The sequence below is a fragment of the Xiphophorus maculatus genome, chromosome 8 (assembly GCF_002775205.1).
Source record: "Xiphophorus maculatus strain JP 163 A chromosome 8, X_maculatus-5.0-male, whole genome shotgun sequence".
In the NCBI taxonomy this organism is placed as follows: Eukaryota; Metazoa; Chordata; class Actinopteri; order Cyprinodontiformes; family Poeciliidae; genus Xiphophorus; species Xiphophorus maculatus.
The window spans coordinates 16,705,565-16,726,880 of record NC_036450.1 but is presented as its reverse complement, the minus strand read 5'-3'; the positions used below and the strand labels follow the sequence as shown (position 1 = coordinate 16,726,880).

General features: G+C 39.4%; 1 protein-coding gene across 4 annotated transcripts; it reads right to left on the bottom strand.

Moving 5' to 3' along the window:
* Positions 1-342: 342 nt before the first annotated feature.
* Positions 343-18,992, bottom strand: prrc2b (proline rich coiled-coil 2B). Of its 4 annotated transcripts, none has more exons than XM_005810059.2 (31): positions 18,819-18,992; positions 16,213-16,390; positions 15,945-16,122; positions 15,460-15,562; positions 15,033-15,096; positions 14,701-14,844; positions 13,487-13,800; positions 13,262-13,386; positions 13,011-13,174; positions 12,448-12,535; positions 12,190-12,358; positions 11,510-11,843; positions 11,241-11,419; positions 10,886-11,081; positions 10,509-10,713; positions 8,058-10,052; positions 7,775-7,941; positions 7,473-7,588; positions 6,518-6,662; positions 6,287-6,363; positions 5,840-6,127; positions 5,610-5,708; positions 5,114-5,303; positions 4,933-5,030; positions 4,719-4,846; positions 4,371-4,611; positions 3,187-3,354; positions 3,009-3,088; positions 2,811-2,892; positions 2,364-2,573; positions 343-1,363 (listed from the first exon to the last, which is right to left on the bottom strand). In XM_005810059.2, exons 2-31 carry the CDS (start codon positions 16,325-16,327, stop codon positions 1,190-1,192), a joined length of 6,636 nt encoding a protein of 2,211 aa, XP_005810116.1. In that variant the 5' UTR covers positions 16,328-16,390; positions 18,819-18,992; the 3' UTR covers positions 343-1,189. The 4 variants fall into 4 exon arrangements, with proteins under 4 accessions (XP_005810116.1, XP_023193748.1, XP_023193747.1 ...); XM_023337980.1 differs by having other exon boundaries at positions 7,775-7,938; XM_023337979.1 differs by having other exon boundaries at positions 15,945-16,119.
* Positions 18,993-21,316: the final 2,324 nt, after the last annotated feature.

The window sequence follows — 21,316 nt, the reverse complement described above, 5'->3', positions numbered from 1 at the left end:
CTGGGTTGTTCAATAGAATCTCAATTCTAGTTTAAGAAATATTTCCCAGAAGCCTAAAAAAACACTCTAAGGAAAGTTCAGCTAATCTCCAGCCTGAGGGATGTAGAGAAAATAATCATTTCATGTAGACAAGCGAGTTCATTATAACCAAAGCAAAGCAACAGGGAAGTTATTTCACTGAGCTATTGGAGGGTTTCTTACATCAACTTTGAGCCCTTTCTGAAAAATACTGTTGCCAGATGCTGGATGAGTCCTGCAATATCACACACGGTCAGCTCATCACATGCACACGCCGTTAATGTCAGTGACGTTTCCATGGAAGAAATATGATTTTGTCAAAAGTCCGACCTTTTCCTTTAATTTCACAAATAGAGCAGAGTGAGCAACAGAATGTAAAAACCAAATAACAGTTTTATGAAAAGAAGGGTTTTTTTCTACTAACCTAAGCAGTTCTGACAACTTTATGGGGTTTGTTATGTGCCTCCATAGATGCAATTCTGGGATGATGCACAATGTTGACATGCAAGGAATACATTTGTTTTTTTAAAATAATGAATTAATAAAACAAGTCTTTCACAAGTGGCTTGAACGGGTGGTCATGAAGGTAACCTTTATTTACTAGCAAACTCTGAAAGGAAATGACAAAAAAAAAAAAGTGCCCTGCTGCATTTCAAAGTTGTTAAATAGGAAGTAACAGACTTTGCTTCTTACAGTAGGTTATGTTATCAAGTGTCCGGTCTGTTCTGTAGGGCTACAGTTCATATACAGGAAGCAAATACAGTTTGGCAAAACAGCATGAAAAGTGAACCATCTGAGTTAGCCGTCTTTCTTTTTCCACACTTACCAAGAAAAACACAAAACAAGTATATATATATATTTTTTTCCCCAAACCAGTCTCTCCTTAGAAGGGTCTAATAATAAGTTAAAGTGGACCTTGGAGAGATCAGTTTAAAAGATGGTCTGTGTGTATGTATAATATATATTCATATTTATATATATCTCTATAATTGGTGTGAAATAATAGTGTCCAGTTCCAGAAGTCCATGGTTAATTCATTGTAACTGCATGTTTACCCCCCCCTATGCTTCGGAGCCATGGGATAATGAGGGTGTTTCAAAGGCTCGCACGTTTCGTCGAGGATCTTTGAGTTGGCAGGCTTGGCGGCGATGAGGATCTTCAAGGTCCATTGTTATGCCTTGCCCTCTTCTACTTTGACAGCGTGGGGTTTAATGGCTCCAGTGCGTGCTGGTTTGGTTTGACCCGTAGAGTGTAAGGGTTCTTGGAGTTTGCTGGTCATGCCCCCAGGATGAGGTGGTGATTTGCCCTCCCCCACCGCTTTGCGCACTTCTCGCAATGCTTTGCTCTACACAAGAAAAAAAAAAAAAAAGAAAGAAAAAAATAATCGCAGTGATGTAACCTCTGCTCCTAATATAATTACTAGTCAATAGCACAATGTCTCCTAAATGTAAAGGCTGCTTTATGTTAAGTGAAATGTATAATTTAACACATCTGGAGTTTCATGAGTTTTTCACCATCAAACTAACTTGGACAGAGCTTAAGTTCAATATGAAATGATCCTGTAGAAAAAAAAATATATATTTTTGTGAAATGGTGTGAGTCCATGTTTAAAAGTGTCCAAAAATATATGAAGTCAGTCATAAAAGATAACTGATGTAGTTTATCTGACTTAATTATCCAAACTGGATGATTTTCTCATTAATTTAATTATTAACGCATTAAATGTTCAATCTTGGAAGCATAAAAAACATCCTAAATGTTATTTAAATTTCTCAAAAGGAAATCAAGAGCTATCCAACACCAGTATCACATAACAGAAATAGCACAGAAATGTTAAAAGCCAGGAACTCAAACACAAAAAACATCAGTGCTTCTCTACCGACAAAATAAATCTAGGTTTGGTTTAGTCAATCACAACTAACATGACACAAATGAACTGTTCAGAAATTCTTCACCGCAAACCTAGTGAATCAAGGAGGTTTAATCAAAAGCAGGAACAAAAAAGCTGTTTAGATACAAAACTACGACATCTCATCAAATCTTAACCACGCACAGGCATTCCTTACATCAGATTATTTTTTTTAAATCATTAGCTAGTAGCATTTAATTTAAATTAAAAAAAAATTCTTACAAAGGGAGAAAAAGTTAAAAATTGAGCACAATCATAATAACTTAGACAAGTTACTAGTATTAATATGAACACAAGAAAATTATACCATGCTAATAAAAACTGGTCATTATTTCAGGTCAAAAGGAAGTAAAATACAAAAAGCATTGAGAACAGAGAATAGAGAAAAAGAAAATGAATTAAAATAAATTACCTATATTTATAGTGGGTGGCTCACCTTCATGCCATCCTCTGGCCCCTTGACTGTGGGCTCAGGGACTGAAGGAGGGGTGGAATGGGAGGGGTCGCGGCCAGGGTTAGGGTAAGGGGGGGAGCGGATGATGACGGGTTTGTTGACCTGCATGACAGGTCTCTGAATGGGACTGGGGAAAGGGCCGGTGGGGGGAGGCCGCATGTGCATGACCATGCTGCCTTGAGCAGGCGACACCTGGTAATTATGAAAGAATGAGGGCAGGGGAAAAATAGATTAGCGGTGGGAAATAAAAAGCATATATTTACCATTTCATTAGAGAACTGCACACTACATCATCAGATATATCTATTCTGTATATACTTTCTCTATTTTAAATACAAAATATAACCTTTAGGACTTTCGAAGTTTAAAAAATATGATATGGACACAAAAGCATCTGAACAATAACATAAAAAAAATAAAAATACACACCTGCTGAGTAAAAAGCGTAGGCAGAGGGCCGACAGGCCCACCAGGACCAGAAGGCTTTCCACTGGGGCTCGCAGATCCAGGCCTGACAAGGATAGACGCTTATTAAGAGCAATATGATGCAATTTATATGCATTCTTACTTCTATCACAATATACAGTTCAGTACAATAAGAATAATTTTTAAAAAACTTCTAATCACCTGTAGGAACCTCCAGATAAACCTGGGGAATGATTGGGCTTCTCAGAGAACTGGAATCCTTTCATTTCCATCTGTGAGCCCTGATGAAAACAACACAACAATAAAAAAAAAAAGATTAAAAGGTGATTAAAAAAAAAAAGAACGGAAGGATGCAAAACAAAAATCAAGAAAGACTCGCCTCTCTGCTTCCTGTCATGACTGCAGCCTGGGAGCCTGGTGGTAGCATCCGGCGTGGCCCTCCCACCGACAGGTTCTGTCCCTGTTGCAACTGGATGGACTGGGGAAGGATGAGGTGCTGCTGAGCTTGACCGTAACGCAGCTGCGAGCCAGGAAGGGGCATCGTCACCTGGTGACATAAAACAATGGGGCATGTCATTAACAACAAACCAATGTTTAACACGTCTTTAAAGTAAAGCTGCAGCACCTTGTACATGTTTTCAGCTTACAATCACAAAAAGCAATGCATTTTATCTGACACGAGTAGCGCATAATGACAAAATGGAAGGAAAGTTTTACATTATTTCTAAGTAAAGGTCCAAAAATGTTGGTGTGCACTTGTATTTCTGATATCATAAGTAAATTCAATTGTATTTTTTAGACCTTGTGACGTTTGTTCACCAATGTTCTCCAACAGACCTAATACTTCATACACTTTTCTCCACAGTAAAATTCAGGCATTTTCAAGGTAAATTTTCAAACTTTTCCAGCACCACATCTTCGAGTCAAAAACAATACAAATAAACTAATGAAGACAACTTCAATTCAGGATTTTATGCTATCATTTATTACTGTTATTAACACCGTCTTGTGATAGAAATGTACAGCAGGGACAATGTAACCTAAAATTTTATGTTTTGAAATGTCTCTAACCCACCTTACAAATGACTGGTCTAAAAACATTACAAAAAAATATTCTCGCCAGGTTTTCTGGCATTTAGCAAATACAAATAATTTTGGTAATTCCAACTGACCTAAAACACAAATTTGGTCTGATTTAACTTCAGATAGCAAATGTTGGATAGCATTTTTTTTCTCCTTTTTACAAAATTGCATAGTTTGAATATCAAGCACATCCAAGGACTTTTTACAGAAAGCAAGTATTTTCCAAACCTTGAAAGATTCAAGAATTTTCAAAGATTTCAAGCACTTGTACAAACAATGCATAACTACCTATGTAATTATACTGAGATTAAATAAAACATAGATGGATAATTTTTACTACCTAAAGATCTGAAGGCAACCGGTTAAATTTTATTTAGTAGTATCAGAATAAAAGTAGGTGAATACAAATCTATGTTACGTCAAAATCTTAAATTCATCAAAGTATATCTGTTTGCTAAGGTGTTACCAAACAGAGTTCACCTGGATGAGTTGGGAGTCCATCAGTTGTGAGGAACCCATACCAGGCCCCTGGTTCATCTGACCGTCGTAAACAAGCTGCTGGTTGCCGTTCATAGGCTGATAGTGTGAGCCCGACTGGGATTTCACCATATCTGACGGCTGCATGCCAGGAAAAGCAGAATAAGGACCCTTAAGGGGGGCCCCACCAGACAGCACCATGGGGTTGGGCTGCGACAGGTTGGGGTGCATGTAAACCTGGGACCTGAACCAAGGAAGGAAGATGACCATCATCAAACTTGCATGGCATACCAGAGAAGGTTATGATAAATGAATGAGTGGTGGTCAATGAAACGCTTCAGCTTCCAATACCTGAAGGGGGGGATGGAGTTAAACATGTCTTGCGACTGAGAGACAGGCAGACCTCCACGAAGCCCCAGCTGAGCCTGAGCCTGAAGAGATGTGTGCAAAGAGATGGGAATCTGCTGAGCTGCTGCGGCCTGAATGGGTGAGAAAGTGCAACATTACAGCAATGTGTTGATGCACAGGTGTGTGTGTGGTTTGTTTTTTATTTTTTATTTTTTACCTGTGGATAGGTCTGCTGCTGGGTCATGGTGGGAGGAACGAGGCGTGGCTGACTCGGAAACACATGACCGTCCATATACAACGGAGGAATAGGATTGCCTATATTAAGGTTAGGAAGCACACAGTTCTGAGTTCAGCACTGACCTAGCCACTGGGGAATAATTAAACTTATAAAATCATACCTTGCATGGACATGGAAGGTGCCACTGACGCAACAGGCATTGGAGGCATGGAAACCCCGAAAGAGCTGTAGCTGACTCCGGAGGATGACCCAACACTGCAGGGAGGCTGAGCGCCTGAAGCACTACCACTGGGGGAGCCCTGCTCCGGGAGAGACTGCGAATTCTCCCAGGCTTTACGTGCCGACTCCATCTGCGGAGAAAAGAAGCAAAGTAGAATTTCACACATAATTAGCTTTAGCTTTTCTAGTATAATCCAACAAATCTACATGGCAGAAACGGTACTGCAGAAACAGACTGATTTTTGTAATCAATTACTCTATGTATTATTATGCTGATTAATTGGATAAATAAATTGTCACATTCAGCAATTTTTTTATTTAACCACTTCAGATTGTGTTGTTTCAATAATCGATTCATCACAATTATTCCAATGAGTTGTTTCAGCCCCACAAAATATACACGTTGCTTTGTCTTTACACAAATCAAATTCAGATACCTTGAGAGTGAGGTCGGCAGTGGGGAAGATGGTATTGAGGCTGATGCCAGGCTGCAGGTGGTTAGAACGCAGCATTGGGATGCTCTGATTTAGAGATGTCTGTTTTGGAAAATTTTAGATTTAATTAATTTGCACCTTCATAAAAACCCACACACAAAAAATCACAGTTGCACATTTTATTTTTTCCTGAATTTCTCACTCTTTGGTATGTATTGTGTCACGTTACTCACATCCGTGCTAAGCGTATCCTGAAGCTTGTTAACAGGATTGGAGACGGGTACTGGGGTAGAGCCAGGCGGCAGGTTGAAATCAGAGTCTTTGGCACTGACACCGAACTCAATTGGAGGCACAGGAAGTACACTGTCCACATGGAGATCCACACCGTTGACTGGTGTTATCGGGCCACCTTCCAGTCTGTCCACACCTTCTGAGCCCTTGCGGTTCTTCAGGGAACGTTCATTCCCGATGGGTCCTGGTTTGTGCTGTTCTTTACTCTGTTCTGGACCAGCATCGGAATCCTGGTGGAGGAGGTGATGTTATATTTACATTTCTTCGAGTGAGATTTATCCTAAAAATGCTCTATTAGTTGATAAACAGCCACAAACACCAGAAACAACTAATTAACATTCTAATAACTGTATTCAACAGCGGAAAACACAGAGTTTCATGCATGCTACCTCAGAGTTGGGTTCACTCCCAGTGTAAGACACCTGTTTAGTCCATGAGTCTCCCCCTGAAGACTGCACAGAGAGAGCTACAAAAAAAAACAGGAACACAGGAAATTATTGGTGAAGACTAAAAAATACAAACAAATTTTAACATTGTATTTTGTCTCCTCGTTCAAAATAATATTTGCAGATCAGATGAAAATATGAATGTCATTATAATGGCAAACAAACAAATATTACCTGAACTGTTGGTCTCCCAGATTTCTGTTCCTAGATTGTTCGGTGAAGAAATTGCTTCCTCTGTTTGCTCGAGGCTCATGCTTCCCTGCTTTTTGATGAAGCGTGGCGGTATCTTGGAAGAGGCCGTTCTGTTCTTGACCTGCACCTAACAACAACAAAAAAAAAAGAAACAGGAAATTGTTTAAAGCTAGGCAATATCCTAAATTTCAGCATAATAACTATTGCAACCAAACTGATTTATTGTGCTTGTTTGACTTTTCACAGACCTCTATTATAGGCACAAATAAGCCCGACAGAGGCTAGAACGCAGAAAACAATGCTTGAGGTTATTATGAAAAAGCCTAATAGACTTTTTCTTCCCAGCAGAAGCCTGTCAGGATGAGCAGTAAAGTATGCTAGTGTGGGCTTTACAGTTGGGTTGCGGAAAATATCCTACATAAAAGAGTTTTCTGTATGTATTATGGACTAAATCAGAGTGGATTTTAGATGTGTGGGCAATTTAGGGTTCAGTAACTACAAGTGTTATTGACAACTGGATCACTGGCTCGGATCAATTATTCATAAAATATATTTGATAATGAATACGGACAGCTGCTTTTAACAATACAGAGATTGCAAAAGAACAACATGTAAAATGCCTTTCTACAAACATAACTTTTATATTACCTTACTGTAATCATTTCTTAGGAAATTGTTAAAAAATGCTTAAAGCTATGTTCAGCTTGAATTACTATTACAGTACTCAACTTAATCTTAGTTCTCTTGGTAGAATGTTTTCACCCAGATAAATAGCCTTTTCCACACTAATTGGACTGTATATTGATGGAAAATTTACTTCTAAAACATAGCCTAATTCACCAAAAATATTTATTAACCAGTGACAATTTTCTCTTTAAAAAAACAAAACTGTAATGTATTGTCTCCAACCATTTTTCTTAGCATTTGTTTAACTTACAGAAGGTCCCTGATCTTTTCTCCGCCTTTCATCCTCCTGAGGACGTCTTTGCTTTTTTGACAAGGCATCCTGGTATCCATCTGGGTCCACGTTTTGTCCCACTGCATCAGCATCAACTATTAAAAGAAAAGAGGTTGGCAGTCAGTGCAAAGTTATCTGATGACAAGAAACTACTTCTGTTCATTAACACCTATGCTTTTAGTATGTAAGAAACAAGCAAAAGCAGACCATGGATCTGACCTAAAGCACAGCTTTAACAAGCGTTGCTTTATTTCAATCAACATAAGACAAAAAAAACTCACTGGGGTAGCTGCTGAGTTCATATTGCGTGAGCGGTTCAACAATGTCCGTCTTGATCGATCCAGGTTTCATTTCTTTGTCTAATTTCTTCCCTGTAAGCTCACTGGGCTCCCTGTCCTCTGTTGGGGGTTCTAAACTATAGACTGGACCAGTCTCATCTGGGCTCCTGCTGATGTATAAACAGAGGCAATAAAGAAGTATTTTAACTGATTCCAGTGACAATCAAAAATGTAAAAGCATTACATAAAACCAAACAAAAGATGGCATAACTAGAATTTGCCTCACCTCTTGCAAGAAGTCCCTCCGTTCTGCCAACTGTCACTCCTGTTAGATGAGGAAGAGGAGGGATTTTCAGATGTGCGTACCATCTTGCTTGCCTCTAGCAGGGAAGGCTCTCCTTTTCTGTTCTGTCGCTCGACCAGCGGTCTCTGACTAGAGAAGCTTCTCTTTGAAAGCTCCCTCTTCTCACCAGAGCCGGGTTCACTGTGACCAGAGTCTGAGGGAATGTCAACATGTCCCTGCACAGCTAGATTCCCGCTCCCACCTTGCTTCCCTCTCCAGTCACCAAAGTCGCTGTTGTCTGATCCCGTCTCCCATTCTTCAGTCTGACCAGGCTGGCTGGAGCGTCCTGAGAAATGACCACCGGGCCAGTGGTCATCTCCGCTGCCTTTGGAGCGAGTAGGCCAGGGATTCGCAAAGTCTCCATTGACGTACTCATCGCTCGTCCACTGATTTGAACCGGGTTCCCGTTCTTGTCGTAAGCGTCGGAAACGGGGAGGCTTGTCTTGACGCGGGGGACGCCGCCGTCTCAGGATCTGTCTGTCAGGGTTGTCGTTCTCAAAGTAGTATTCTCCTTCACGGACCTCGCCACCATTTTCTGTGAAAGAGCCTGAAAATTTCGGAGTGTACTTGAGAGCATCGCGTTCCACTGGAGGTCTGCGGGAATAAGCGACCTCAGCTCCAGGTCCATAACCGTTCTCTTGCATCGAGCTGTTGAATTGGGGTCCTCTGCCCCTCCAGGAAGAAATGTCCCTCGACCCTCCAAAGGTTCGATTGTAACTGTTGGTTGTATTCAGTCTGGGAGGCAGAACACGACCTCCAAAACCCCTCATCCTTGCCTTTTCTCTGTTATCTGAGGCTGTCTGGTCATCAGTGTACACCTTGTTGGACCTCCAAGAGTCTCTATCGGCCTTACGAACCTCACCGGACTCTGTGTAACCTTCTCTGTTTTCCGCTTCCTTCTGGCGCCGCCTCTTGGGAAGTTCTTCATACTCCGATGCTTCGCTCAAGGTCTCACTGACATTTCGTCTGCGAGGTTTGCCTCTCTGGAACTCGTCAACCTTCAGGAGGTCTCTGGGAGGTCCTCGACCTCTAGCAGCTCTCGGAGCACCACCGCTGTTGTTGTTATATCCTCCTCTGAGGTTATCCCCACCTCGGCCACCACGGGTTCCACCTCTGGAGCTAAATTCCCTGAAGCCTCGACTGCGACCTCTACCTCCTCCTCTGACGGAACTAAACGCTTGTTCTTCATCGATGAATATCCAGTTATTGCGCCGGGGGGCCTGAGGATCTCGGTTATTTTCCTGGCCCTCTCTAAGTAACTGGCTCCTGCCACTGCCCAGGTGGGTTTCCTTAGGGAAGTCATCACTGTGAGTGCTAAGAGGCCGGTCCGTTTTGCTAAGAGCCGGTGACTGCCGCAGCCTCTCCTCAGGCTGTTTCTCAACAACAGGTGATGCTGGACGCCTGTTACTGGCAGGCTGGTTATCTTTCTTCAAATCATAAACATTAGTGAGAACTTCCTTCTCCAGACGATAGGGGACAGGCTTCTCTTCAGGTTCAGGCTTAGGCTTTTCATTTTCCTTGTCTTCCAATTTGAGAGCCTTAAGGACCGGCTTCTTGATGGGCCCAGTTCTACGAATCAATGTACGACCACTGGTCTCAGATGTCTGGTTGACACTATTGTTAGAACTAGCTTCGGGCCACTGGCTTGGGGAACTGAGACCTCCTCCATCTCTTTTCCAGTTGTCCTTGGACCCATCTAAGGTGTCATAAGAATCAAGAGCATCTTTCAGGTGTTTGTCTCTTGGGTCCTGCTTTGTGCCTTCACTCTTCTGGCAGAGGTTTTGCGCGGTGGTGAGAAGGCCGGTGTCATGGTGTTTGCGTTCTTTATCAGACTCTCGGCTATAGTAAGCATTATGGGGATGATCATCACTATTATGCGTCAAGCTCTGATTGGTCCCATCTTCAAAAGAGTCCCGTTGTGAAGGGGCAATATGACCTCTATAAAAAAAAGGGGAGACAAAAGCAAGCAAAATCAATAATCACTTTTTTCTTTTTAATTAGAAACAATGTTCTCACTGTAATTCTGTTATTTAGTTTTCCAGATTCCAATTGTCATTACTGTCAATCCTTTGTAGCCCATTTCTGAAGGAGTGAGGGAGGAATTGATGCATGGGCCAACAAACTGACGAATTAGATTGAGGTATTTTCAGCTTATAGAACTATTAAAAAGCAAAATACTACATGAACAAATATTTGCCTTTACCAGCTGTTAGTTTCAATTCAAAACTGTGTAGCAGTATTCTTTCGAACTTTTATTTTTAAACCCTGATTAAACATAGAAGACCAGTTATTTCTACCTTGACTGTTTTCTAGAAATTGCACAGTCCTCATATGTTAATTTAAGCATTTTACAATTTACAAGATTTTATATATTTTTTAAACACATCAACTAACCTTTCCCCTGACAGGTCACTATCAGAAGTTTCATGCTGTCTCTGATAGGGTGGAGTGAAGCTGCGTAGAGGGTAGCCATCTTGACTCCAAACTGGATAAGGCTCAGTAGACGGGGTCCGTCTCTCTTGATGTAGGTTGGAATGACATCCCTCATCAGAGCTAGGACTGTTCAGGTGGTCTTGATGCACAATGGGTTTTACCATTCCTGATACACCAATGAAAAGTTTAAATACTATTTTAGTACAGTTGCAATATATCCATGAGATCAACATCAATTGCTCGTGAGATTCTTCTAAAGTTCAGTGGCCAATAGCTAATTTTACAACATTGCTAATCCATCACACAACATAGATTTTTAAACCACTTTATTTGTTTACCTGAAGACTGAATAGGACCAGGGTAGTAGTCTACCGGAGAGCGGCCTTGTGTCATGCGTGGATCCATGAAAGGTGGCATCATCATCCAGCGGGGATCAAACCCGAGCACATGTTGGGGATAATAGCCCCGCTGGCTATGACTTGAGCTTGAAGGATGACTGGACTGCTGCCAGTTCTGCATTTTGGGGGCTTGTTCCTACAGAGTGTGCAGAACACACAAAGTGTTGAGAAATGTTCCAAGTATTAAAGCTTTTCAAAGTTTGATGAATTCTCTGCCAAAATAAGACTCAGAAAAAAAATCTCATTTTGAAAAGAAAACATTTTATTATTCAATGGAGATAAATCTGGTTCGGACCTGCTGCTGGTGGTGCTGTAGCTGCTTTTGAAAGCGGGGTGGAACTGGTTTGGGCGCTTGGCGTCCACTGTAGTCGTCTGAAGGGGAGGAAGGTTCCGGGGCATCATCATCACTGCTACGATGGTGCTCTTCACGATAGCTATGGCCAAAGGAGCTGACTGGCAGACACTCACTTCCTTCTGCAGATCATCAAATGACAAAAGACAATCCTCAACACCTGGTAACCTTTCATGATTTTGTTTTTATTTGGATTTTTATGTTTGTTCCACCTTTTGTGCTATACTGCCAGTTTTCATTATGGCCTTTACTGTGTTCCCGGTTAGGAGAAAGTGGGGCTTCTTTCCCCTCGGCCTCCTTCGGAATATCTTCAGTCTTTGATGCAGGTCTTTCAGACTTCCCAAACTTCTCGTCTAACTTTTTGAGTTTCTCAGCACAGGCAGCTAGTCGCTCTTCCCGAACACGCCTCTCCTCCTCCTCTCGCCGTCTCCGGGCTCTCTCAACAGCCTCGGATACTTCAGGGGACAGGTATTTTGCTCTGGCTGGTGCTTGACTTTGAGACCGCTGGTGATCGTCTGAGTCAGTTGGTGGTTCGCTGTGGTTTTTCTGCAGGGCAAAAACAGTTGAAAGCTGATCATTCGGGCTTCCTTGTTTGAATTTTCTACATTTGACAAATTCCTCAAGTGCATACAAAACTGGTTATGATTAAATGACAAACTTTCTTCTTTTTAATTCTGCATTATGAAATTACTGTACCCAGCAAACAACCAAACATGACCTCTTATTTCACAATTATAGTTAACATTTTACTTTTTCCTTAAGCTTTATAGTGCTCCATTATTCAGTCATTAAAAAGAAACTAATAGAAACCTTTTTTTAAATAAGATCACACAGAATGAATCTCAAAAGAGTTACATCAAAGTAGGGAGAATGCTGTATTGTGAGTAGTTACCTGACTGTCAGTAGAGAGATATCTGCTGATGGGTTTCCTATGGGACTCATGGTGATGATGTTGGGAAGAATAATTGTCATCTGCGCCCTCCTGAGAGTAAGTTGCTTCTCCTGTACTAAGAGAGGACTGGCAGTCTCGCTGGTTTTCTTTCTCTCTCTCCCACTCAGCCCTAAGATACAAAAGTTTAACCAAAAACTTATGAATAAGGTTGTGGCTATACATCAGAGCAATACTAAGCAATGGAGCAAGAGCTCATACCACATTTTATTTTTATCACTACAGGCGTGTTCTTCTTCATCATCGCTGAACTTGAGCTTCTCGCTGTAGTCAACTTCTTCGTGAAGACCTGAAGGGAAAAGTAAAACCAGAAAAAAAGCAACCATGTCAGATAATTCATGATACGTCAATGATTTCAATTTATATCAAGTATAAATTAATTATTTAAAGCAAGAGCATCTAAACTAATGGCTATTATTTTTTACAGTTCGACATTAAATCAGATTAAGCATTTCCTACTTTGTGTCTATTAAGACTACAAAACATATTTTTGGGTAAATCCCAGAATCATAAAAATCTTATAAACCTTATGACCCAATACAGAAAAAGATAGGTCTGAATTAATGTCAAGCAGGTAGAATAAAAGAGAGGATGATTTTGTACAGTGTATCCAGCTTTTAGTTTTTTCTAGATAAGACTAACAAGTGCTTTTTATAATACAAAACATTGTAAATCATAAACAAGAATCTATTTCACAGAGAGGATAATTACACCTCCAATAATAGGAAAAACAACAGCAATAAATTAGTAGAAGAAATACTGACCGGCCCATCCGTCCTCACAATCGTTGTCGAGGTCATCCAGATCCTTCAGGTCCTCTGGGTTAATAATGGCTGGACGCGCTGGTCTGTCGCTGGGCCTGCGGATGGGCTGAGAAGATGGACGAGCTGGAGCACGGACAAAGCGGTTCTCTCTTCTTAAATCGCCGCTGTAATCACAAATTGAAAAATATGTAATTAACAATAGCTCATCTAGTATAAAGAAATAATCTTTACAGTTTACATATTGTACTTACTTGACAAGTTCTGGTTTGGCATAGCTTGGTCTAAAAGTGGGTTTGCTGTCAAATCGTGCTGGGGTTGCTGCGGTGGTAGTAACATTGTCAGCAGTTGGCGTTTCACGCGTCTCTTTAGCACACATCTGAAAATGTCAAATTGAATATATTGCGTCCGTCAGTCACCAAGTTCTTTGTGAGTCTGTCCACAAAGGCCTAGAAAGTCTAGGACAAAAAAGTACTTACAAATGCAGGCAACATGTCGTGGTAGACAGCGGTTGAAGTGTGATGAAGCTGATACTGGAGGGCAGTAGGGACGGCTGGTCTGCGGACTGGCTGGGCGGGTCTGAGGGAAGGCTCCTTGGGGTCGATGCTCGGTAACTGAGCGGTCACTGCAGTAGCAGAGGTGGTGCCGGTGGCAGAGGAAGGGTGCAGTGAGGCCGGCGGAGAGCCAGTCTCACCCAGGGCAGTGGTCTTACCCTCAGGATCTGCTGGCAGGCTGAGGGTCAGGGAGGAGGGCTGAAGGTTCCTGCCACCACCTTCCCTCCAACTTGTCACATCTTCAAAGCAAGATAAAACCAGAGAGGTTTTTTGGTAGTCGCTTCACCCTCAAAGTCAAAAACAACATGATGTTTCTGATGTTACTCCTTAGGATAATCTTGTTACATAGAGTCATCTATTTCTGAAATGTTCACATATCGATGTCTAACCTTTTATTTGTTGAAAAAGTTACCTTGTTGTCCTTACACAGAAGATAAAAAAACAGATGTGCATTTTATTACAAGTGTTATTATTACAAATTATTACACCCAACCTCCTTTATAATTAGCATTTGGATGTCCAAAGCCTGCTGTAGGACTCATGGAAACACTTTCGGGTTATTGGAAACTTATTTTAGAATCTTGTAGTTTGTTTGGACTGTCAGACATGGGAATGTTGGTAAATGAATTTTCTCCACTTTCCAAGTGGTGGAAAGTTGAGTTCAAAATTATTTTAAAACCTCCTTAGGTCTCTCATGGACTCATGAGTTTCTACATTAAGCTTGTGAATGTTCATGCAGAAGCTGTCTTCAGAAAGAAGCCTTTATACATCAAGTTGAAATAATAGTCTGATCAAGATCTTTTCTTTCTGTAGGTCTAACATCTTTGTTTAAGTAATGCCATTTTAGGAGAGATGTCCTTGCTTACCAAGATATATATATTTTGTAGGGTTTTTGAAAGGATTTATTGGCTCGATCTAAACCCATTTTTTTCTAATAAGTTATATTATTATGTACCTTATAACATATATGGGATCATAAACTCCATCTTGGGCTTTCTGAGCCCAAGATGGAGTTTTAAATGCTGATCTTAGAGGGTCTATAGGCAAAAATGTGACAAGTTTTGAAAATAGTAATCCAAAGCATTGCTTTCCTCAATACATGAGCTTGTTTAGGGTTTGTAAGTAAGAGCTAAACCTACTCTGAGGGCGGAGGCTTGGTCCGGGCCCATACGACGGATCGAAGCCGCTTCTTTCCTTGCCAACTCTGTCCTGTTCTCCAGCTGCCTTCAGGGTGGGAAATTCCTCGTGAGAGAAGGGCTGAAGTCGGTTTAAGGCCCTTGAACCTGAAGTTATCAAAAAAAACATGTGTTAACACAACTCAGCATTATAGATTTCATGGAGGAATGTTTAACAGGAAATGCGACACAAATCTTTAACCGCTGACTGTTCTTCACACCAGAAGAAGTGACGTGTAAATTAAAGCACATCACTTTAATTTACATATATGACCAAGTAAAATTATGCTGCTCACCATCTTGCTCTACTGCCTTTCCATTTAGCTGGGCCCATTGCTTTGGTCCACCTGTGTTTGTGTTCTGTGAAAGAGAATGAAATTAAGCTTTTGGCCCAAGTGTTGATGACTTTGGAGGCAAAGATAGAACATCCTTGAGTCTAAACATCAACCTCTTCTATACTGCATCTCATTTTCCCCAAGAAGTAGGAGCTTGAAAATGACATTATGGCTACATTTTACAGGAATTTTATGAGGAGGCTTGTTGAAATTCCAGTTACCGGAGATATTCCAGTTGATTTTTCTGATATTGAACTCAATACGTCAAAGTTCCTAAGTATAAATGAACTCAGAGAATCAAACCGTGTAAAAGAAAAAAACAAGGTAGAAACTAAAGCAGTTGGTATTAGTTTAAAAGAAAGATAATCAGCCGTAGGTACATACGCACCTCCTGGTTGGCTACTGGTGAGGACTTCTGAAGATTGGAGACAGATTTCTGTAAAGCCGGCTGCGGCTGCGACTCCGGCAGCAGTGGCGTAGATGCACTGGAACTAAAAGGCAAAAATAGAAAAGAACAGTGTTAAAATTCAAGGTGGCAGAACAGACAAAGAGTCAAAAGTCTTTGGACTGGTGTACTGGCCCCAGTTACAAAGTAACCAGGGTAAAATTCAAACCTGGTCTATTCAGATTTTTCTTCTTAAAAAAGAAACTACAGTCTTTAAGTTGAAGCTAATTTGTTAGGAGGTACTAATCTCTTTCAATAAATGGATGTACCTAAATATTAGAAATTTGAAAATTGTAAAATTCCGTTTTCAAATTACAAATCAGACAGCCGCTTAGATCTATTACTAAAATAATTAGAAATAAAACTACTGCTTATGATTTGCTTGACACACGGTGATTTGAGATGCTCGTAACGTTTTGCCCATGTACCTCTTTTGATCGGTTTGTTCCTGCTTGTTCGCCCATCCTGTACCGTCTTTGGGCACTATAATCACGTTGGGATCGTTTCCTTTGTTTTCAGACTTTAGACTAGGCAGGTGAGCGGGTGGGGGCATACGCCGGGCTGCTGCCACTTTGCCAAGACTCTGCAAGCCATGTCGCGTAACTACTGGGAGACAGAGCAGGACCAGATTAAGAAATATAAGATTAAAGACAGCTGTGCTGAGAAAAAAAAAGAAAAACATGCACACAAACCTACCTGTATTTTTCTGAGATTCTATTGATTTTCCCTTGTACTTGTCAAATAGGCTGAGTGAGGAATACTTGCTTTTCCCATCCTTGGACTTGGTTAATTGCCCCAAACGATCGGACATTTCGATGTAATGTCATCGAGTATGAAAATTTTTCTTTGCGCCTCTTCCCAGTGCCTTCTGATTCTGCAAAGAAAAATAGTACCCATTATAGAAATAAATTAAGATTTTTATATTTTTTTAGCAGAGAAGAGTTTATTTAAAAGTCAGATTTTCAACTTTTCAAATACTGAATTTTTTCAAACATTGAATGAAATTTCACTTTGGCTGCGTTCACACTGCAGCCTGAAGTGACCGTATTCAGACTTTTTTGTCAAATCGGATATTATGTGCCATGGCCGTTCGCACTTCCAAATATATGCGACCTGAATGTGTTCTCCAGTGTGAACGGGCAACCGCCATAAAAAGAAGAAGTGCTCAGTGTTTGCGGAAGTAACAATGGATGCTAAAGGTGGAGCATAGTTTATACATTTGAATACAGCATATTAACAACTTAATCCTCATTATAATCTGTCATGGTTGTTGTTTCTCTAACAGCTTGCGCGTATCAGGACAGAGAATAGTAATGTTTGTCGAGCATCAGTGACGTTCAGGTGGCATTCGAAAAGAATCCGACCTGTGTTGTTCAGAATGTCATGAAAAGATCAGATACAGGTCGCATTATGTCAAAAAAATAGGAATTCGGTCATTTCAGGATGCAGTGTGCAGCCTTTCACTCAGGTTTGTATTCGCCGGGCCATCATGTTTGACACGGAGTTGGTGTCAGATTGATGCCATTTTGAAAAAGTAGAACAAGCACACAGTGTTAAAAAAAACACAATATCTAAGTAGGTAAGAGTGCATCCCTTGAATCCCATGCATGACATCTGATGTAGATTTTGTCAATTTACTCCAACACATAACATTGGTCTATGCAGACTTTTGTAGTTATTTGAGTCAAAAACAGCTTAATAGGTGATAAGTGTTGGTCTACATCAGTGTTGGTCATTAGTTCAGTACCTCACAATCAACAATTTGTCATTTAACTTTTACTTTTTGGAATACTGCCGAATAGTAGACATAACTCGATGATGTCACACTTATCTAAACAGATTCAGCATAAATTAAAAACTTGACCTGTCTAAAGAGCAGTAACATATAGACTATTCACAATAAGGACATATCTTTACTTTTGATAGAAAAAAATACGTTATTAATCAATATACAATTTCAATATATTCAAGAATCCTGATACCTTTCAGCAACTAGTATTTACTTTAACCTACAATAAAACTCGTGAACATAAACTACATACATTACATCATGAAATGCATCAGAAAAAATGAGAGACATTTGTGAAAATTTCAAATGCTAATACACACAGGTAGCAAGCCGCCAGCAGATTGGCCCTTTATAGGAGACTAAAATATTCCTGATCCAACTGTAAACATAACGGGACACGATGGCATTTAATCCGAGAATTAGTCAATAACGTGTTGGAGGCCACCAGACTAGACTCCGCATAGGCGTTTCACTGGGACTTAAAACGAAGTACATCCATCCACAAAAAATTTCAATTGTATATTTAAAATTGATAAATGGCGGTGATTTCTCCTACGTAATTTTGTAAATTTTATTTTACAAAAAATATCCACAAATACCAAATTTCAAGCTAGCAGCTGCTTCATTTTTGTAAGTTAGAAACTTCACAGCTAACGCTTTAGATTAAAAAACATATAGATTTCACATTTAAAAAATCACGTAAGCACACACCGGAATATACTATAGCATAACTAATCATAATAACTCCACTTAAGCAATTCGTATCGACTTGTCAGTTGTTTAGCTGGAAGCTAGTACTAATGCTAATGCTAGCATTGAAATCTGACAACAAACACTTAGCTGGAAAAAACCCGAACAATTATTTTTTTAAAGCACAATATTATGTTGAATTATAACCTTAATAGACAAGATAGTATGATATCTAAATACGACACTTAAAATCGATAATAATATTTAAATGTGTAACCGCTAACCTTGGATATGCTATTTTGACGGCTTAATCAGAAACGCTATGTAAACATTAAATGCTAGCGAGTGTCCCTTGTAACTTTAACTATTATTGCAGTTCCATCAATTTTACTGTAACTCTGTTGTCTTTGGTTACATTTATTTTTTTTATAAAGACGAATAGAGCAGAAATTTTGCTTCGGCTAACTGCCTTCGACAGCCGAAGCTTGTTGGGAGGAAAACTAGCAAAACGAAAATCCCGTTAAACTTCCAGCGTACCGCTGCAAATCCAACCCCGTACAGGCCAGAAATTTGACAGTGCATTTCAGTTCAAGAACATATAATTTAATGTGGAGTTTTAGTTTTAGTCACTGTGAAGCCCCTGTATCCAAGTAAAAAATTTCAACCTTTGCTGGGCTTTTTGAACGGGCTGTAGACGGCGACGGGGAATGTAGGACAAGGCGATTAAAAATGGCTGCTGCTCAGAACAAAGCAACCATAAAACTGAGCAGCCGAGAAAAATACGAGGCAGACAATTTGACACAGCTCCGCATTTAGGACTCACCGGATTAAACAATTTAAGAATGTCTTCTGCTCAGGGATAGTGATATAGTTCCACAAAACGTTGTCTATTCGGAGGATGGGTTGCGATTGTAAAGCTCAATCTTCATAGGCTGAACCGATAGAAGAGTTGTTGCTGGGGTCCTACCCGGCCTGAGAATGAAGAACACGGTGTAGGCTGGATTGACTCGGCTAACATCGGCGTCCGTAAACGAAGCAAGTTCAGCGGTTGCCACCTGCTGGTCAATTTTAATCATTACACAAACACCCAACTTGAAATATTAAAAAAACAATAGTTAGGATCAAAATTAAAACTTTATGCTTGATCAAATGATAAAAGGCTTCATGAAAACACGTTTTAAGTAACTCAAGCACCACTGCGACCTCTATTTAATAGCACAAATTATCTGAAGATAATACATTTTTACAAAGATGCATGAATTAGAATTTCATCAATTTTTTTTCAGTAAATCAACTCAAAAAGTACAACTTATATATTAGATTCATTACACTCAGACAGATATACTTATGATTAAATATTTATTTTGTTAATGGTAATTGTGGCTTACAGCCAATTAAAATATTCAACAAAACATTAAACCAATAAAAAAAGACTTTTAATGCAGGGAAGTTATTTTATGCATTTTATGTTTTACATAGTCATGGGGAAGACTACTAACTTCACAGTTGTCACGAATTCAGTCAATGGTACCCTTGTGTTTATTGAGATATAAGTGTATTAACTGAAAGTTAAGTGGAAGGAAAATGTGGTATAAAAAGTTGCACAAGGAAACATATATCTTGAATGGATGATGAAGAGTTTAAAATGTTTTTTTGAGGAGATTTCCATGGTGTGAAAAGAAACTGTTTTGTTTGTTTGTTTTTGTAAGTTTGTCTTATTTGTTCTTATTTTATTAATTTTTTTTCTAGAAACTGAATGTTTGATTTCTATTGAGTAGGGGATGAAATTTGCTAAGATAAAACTGAATGATACTACTAAATTCAACTTTGTGTTAAACACACAGATGCTTCAATTTTATCATTTTGCTTTCTTAATGGAATCCTTAAGAACATCCAAAGATAATTTGTCACTCCCTGAAATACTACTATTTTTATTTTTATTTGTCTTTAAATGCACAAATAATAAAATCAACTCTTTGCTTGGCATCTACTAGAGTGTGTTAACAGCTTAAACACATACATGTTTGAGCAGAAGTGTTGGTAGTTTGAAGAGTAAGAGAAGCTATTACTTTCTTATCATGTGCAACATGAGATAAATGTATAATAATTTAATGACCAAACTTTGCTGTAAAATCAAACTCATAGATTTAGCTTGTCTTTTATTTAAAAAATATATATATATATATGTCATGGTGAGTTTTCCTATTTGTTTTTGCTATTTTGCTTTAAATTTGTTTAATTCAGATTAAATCTAACTTTCCAAAAACAAGTTTTCATGCATCCAGTCCTTTGGTGACATCACTTAAGGCAGAGCTTTTCTGCAGTTTTTTTTCTACATTTGTTATACGTTCCTTATTTATTTAATTTTTTTCATTTTCTGCAGGCTGGAATAGAGAGCTGTCTGACAACATTGCATTCAGACAGCTTTGGCAAAATCTTTTTTTTTATTATTTTTGGATTTTTTTTTTAGCCAGCACTGTTGATATTTTTATGACACAAAAACAACTCCCACTGTCACTGTCCTCCAGAGGTCACTCTCCTCCAACCAGCAAAATTGTAATTTATCTGGAAGCTGTACTGGCATCTAAAATTCAAACAGCTTTTGTAAAACACACAAGGAGTTTTTATTAAACTGTTGTACTTTTATGGATCATATATAACGGAGGACTGATGTTATCATTGGGGATGCTCATTAAGGCTTGTGAAAATAAGGCAAAAAAAATTTAATAGTAACCATAATAACATGCATAGAGCTGCAGATGTGATATGCTCAAAGGTATGAGGCACCTAAAGATTGTTGAGTCTGATCTTACCTCAATCTAACTGAAACACAGCTCAAAATTAGGAGAAAGACACAACAGAGGGACATGTGGGGTCTGTGAACACTGACTGCATGCACAGGGCAGATATAGTCCAGAGGCACAATATTTTGGTTGTACACCAGGCAAGCCTAAAGGCCTTGATTTTGAAGCAACAACTCTTACACATGTTCAGAAACAAACCATTCTGTTGACACAGAGCTGCAAAAATTCTGGCATTTTAGAGCAAATTTGAATTTTAACAAGTTGTTTACAAGTTGCTTATCTTTTTATGTTTTCTTTTAGTTTGGAAGAAACTGTTTGTTGTTCTGGTTTATCTAGGAAATGTTCTCAGTTGTTGGACACTGATGGATCTACTGATCCATCATTGTACACTGATGATCCCCTCAACTATTTTTTGAAAAGATTTTTCAAAAAAGGTTGTTTTGTTGTTGTTTTTTTTTTGTTGTTTTTTTGCTGTAAAACATGTGAGGAAACACTCTGTCTCTTTTGACTCATAACT

Coding starts and splice junctions, on each gene's coding strand:
- prrc2b (XM_005810059.2), bottom strand. CDS start 16,327: ATGTCCGATCGTTTGGGGCAATTAACCAAGTCCAAGGATGGGAAAAGC. Junction 15,563..15,944: donor GAACAAACCGATCAAAAGAG/GTACATGGGCAA, acceptor TTTGCCTTTTAG/TTCCAGTGCATCTACGCCAC. Junction 10,053..10,508: donor AGTGACCTGTCAGGGGAAAG/GTTAGTTGATGT, acceptor TTTTTTTTATAG/AGGTCATATTGCCCCTTCAC.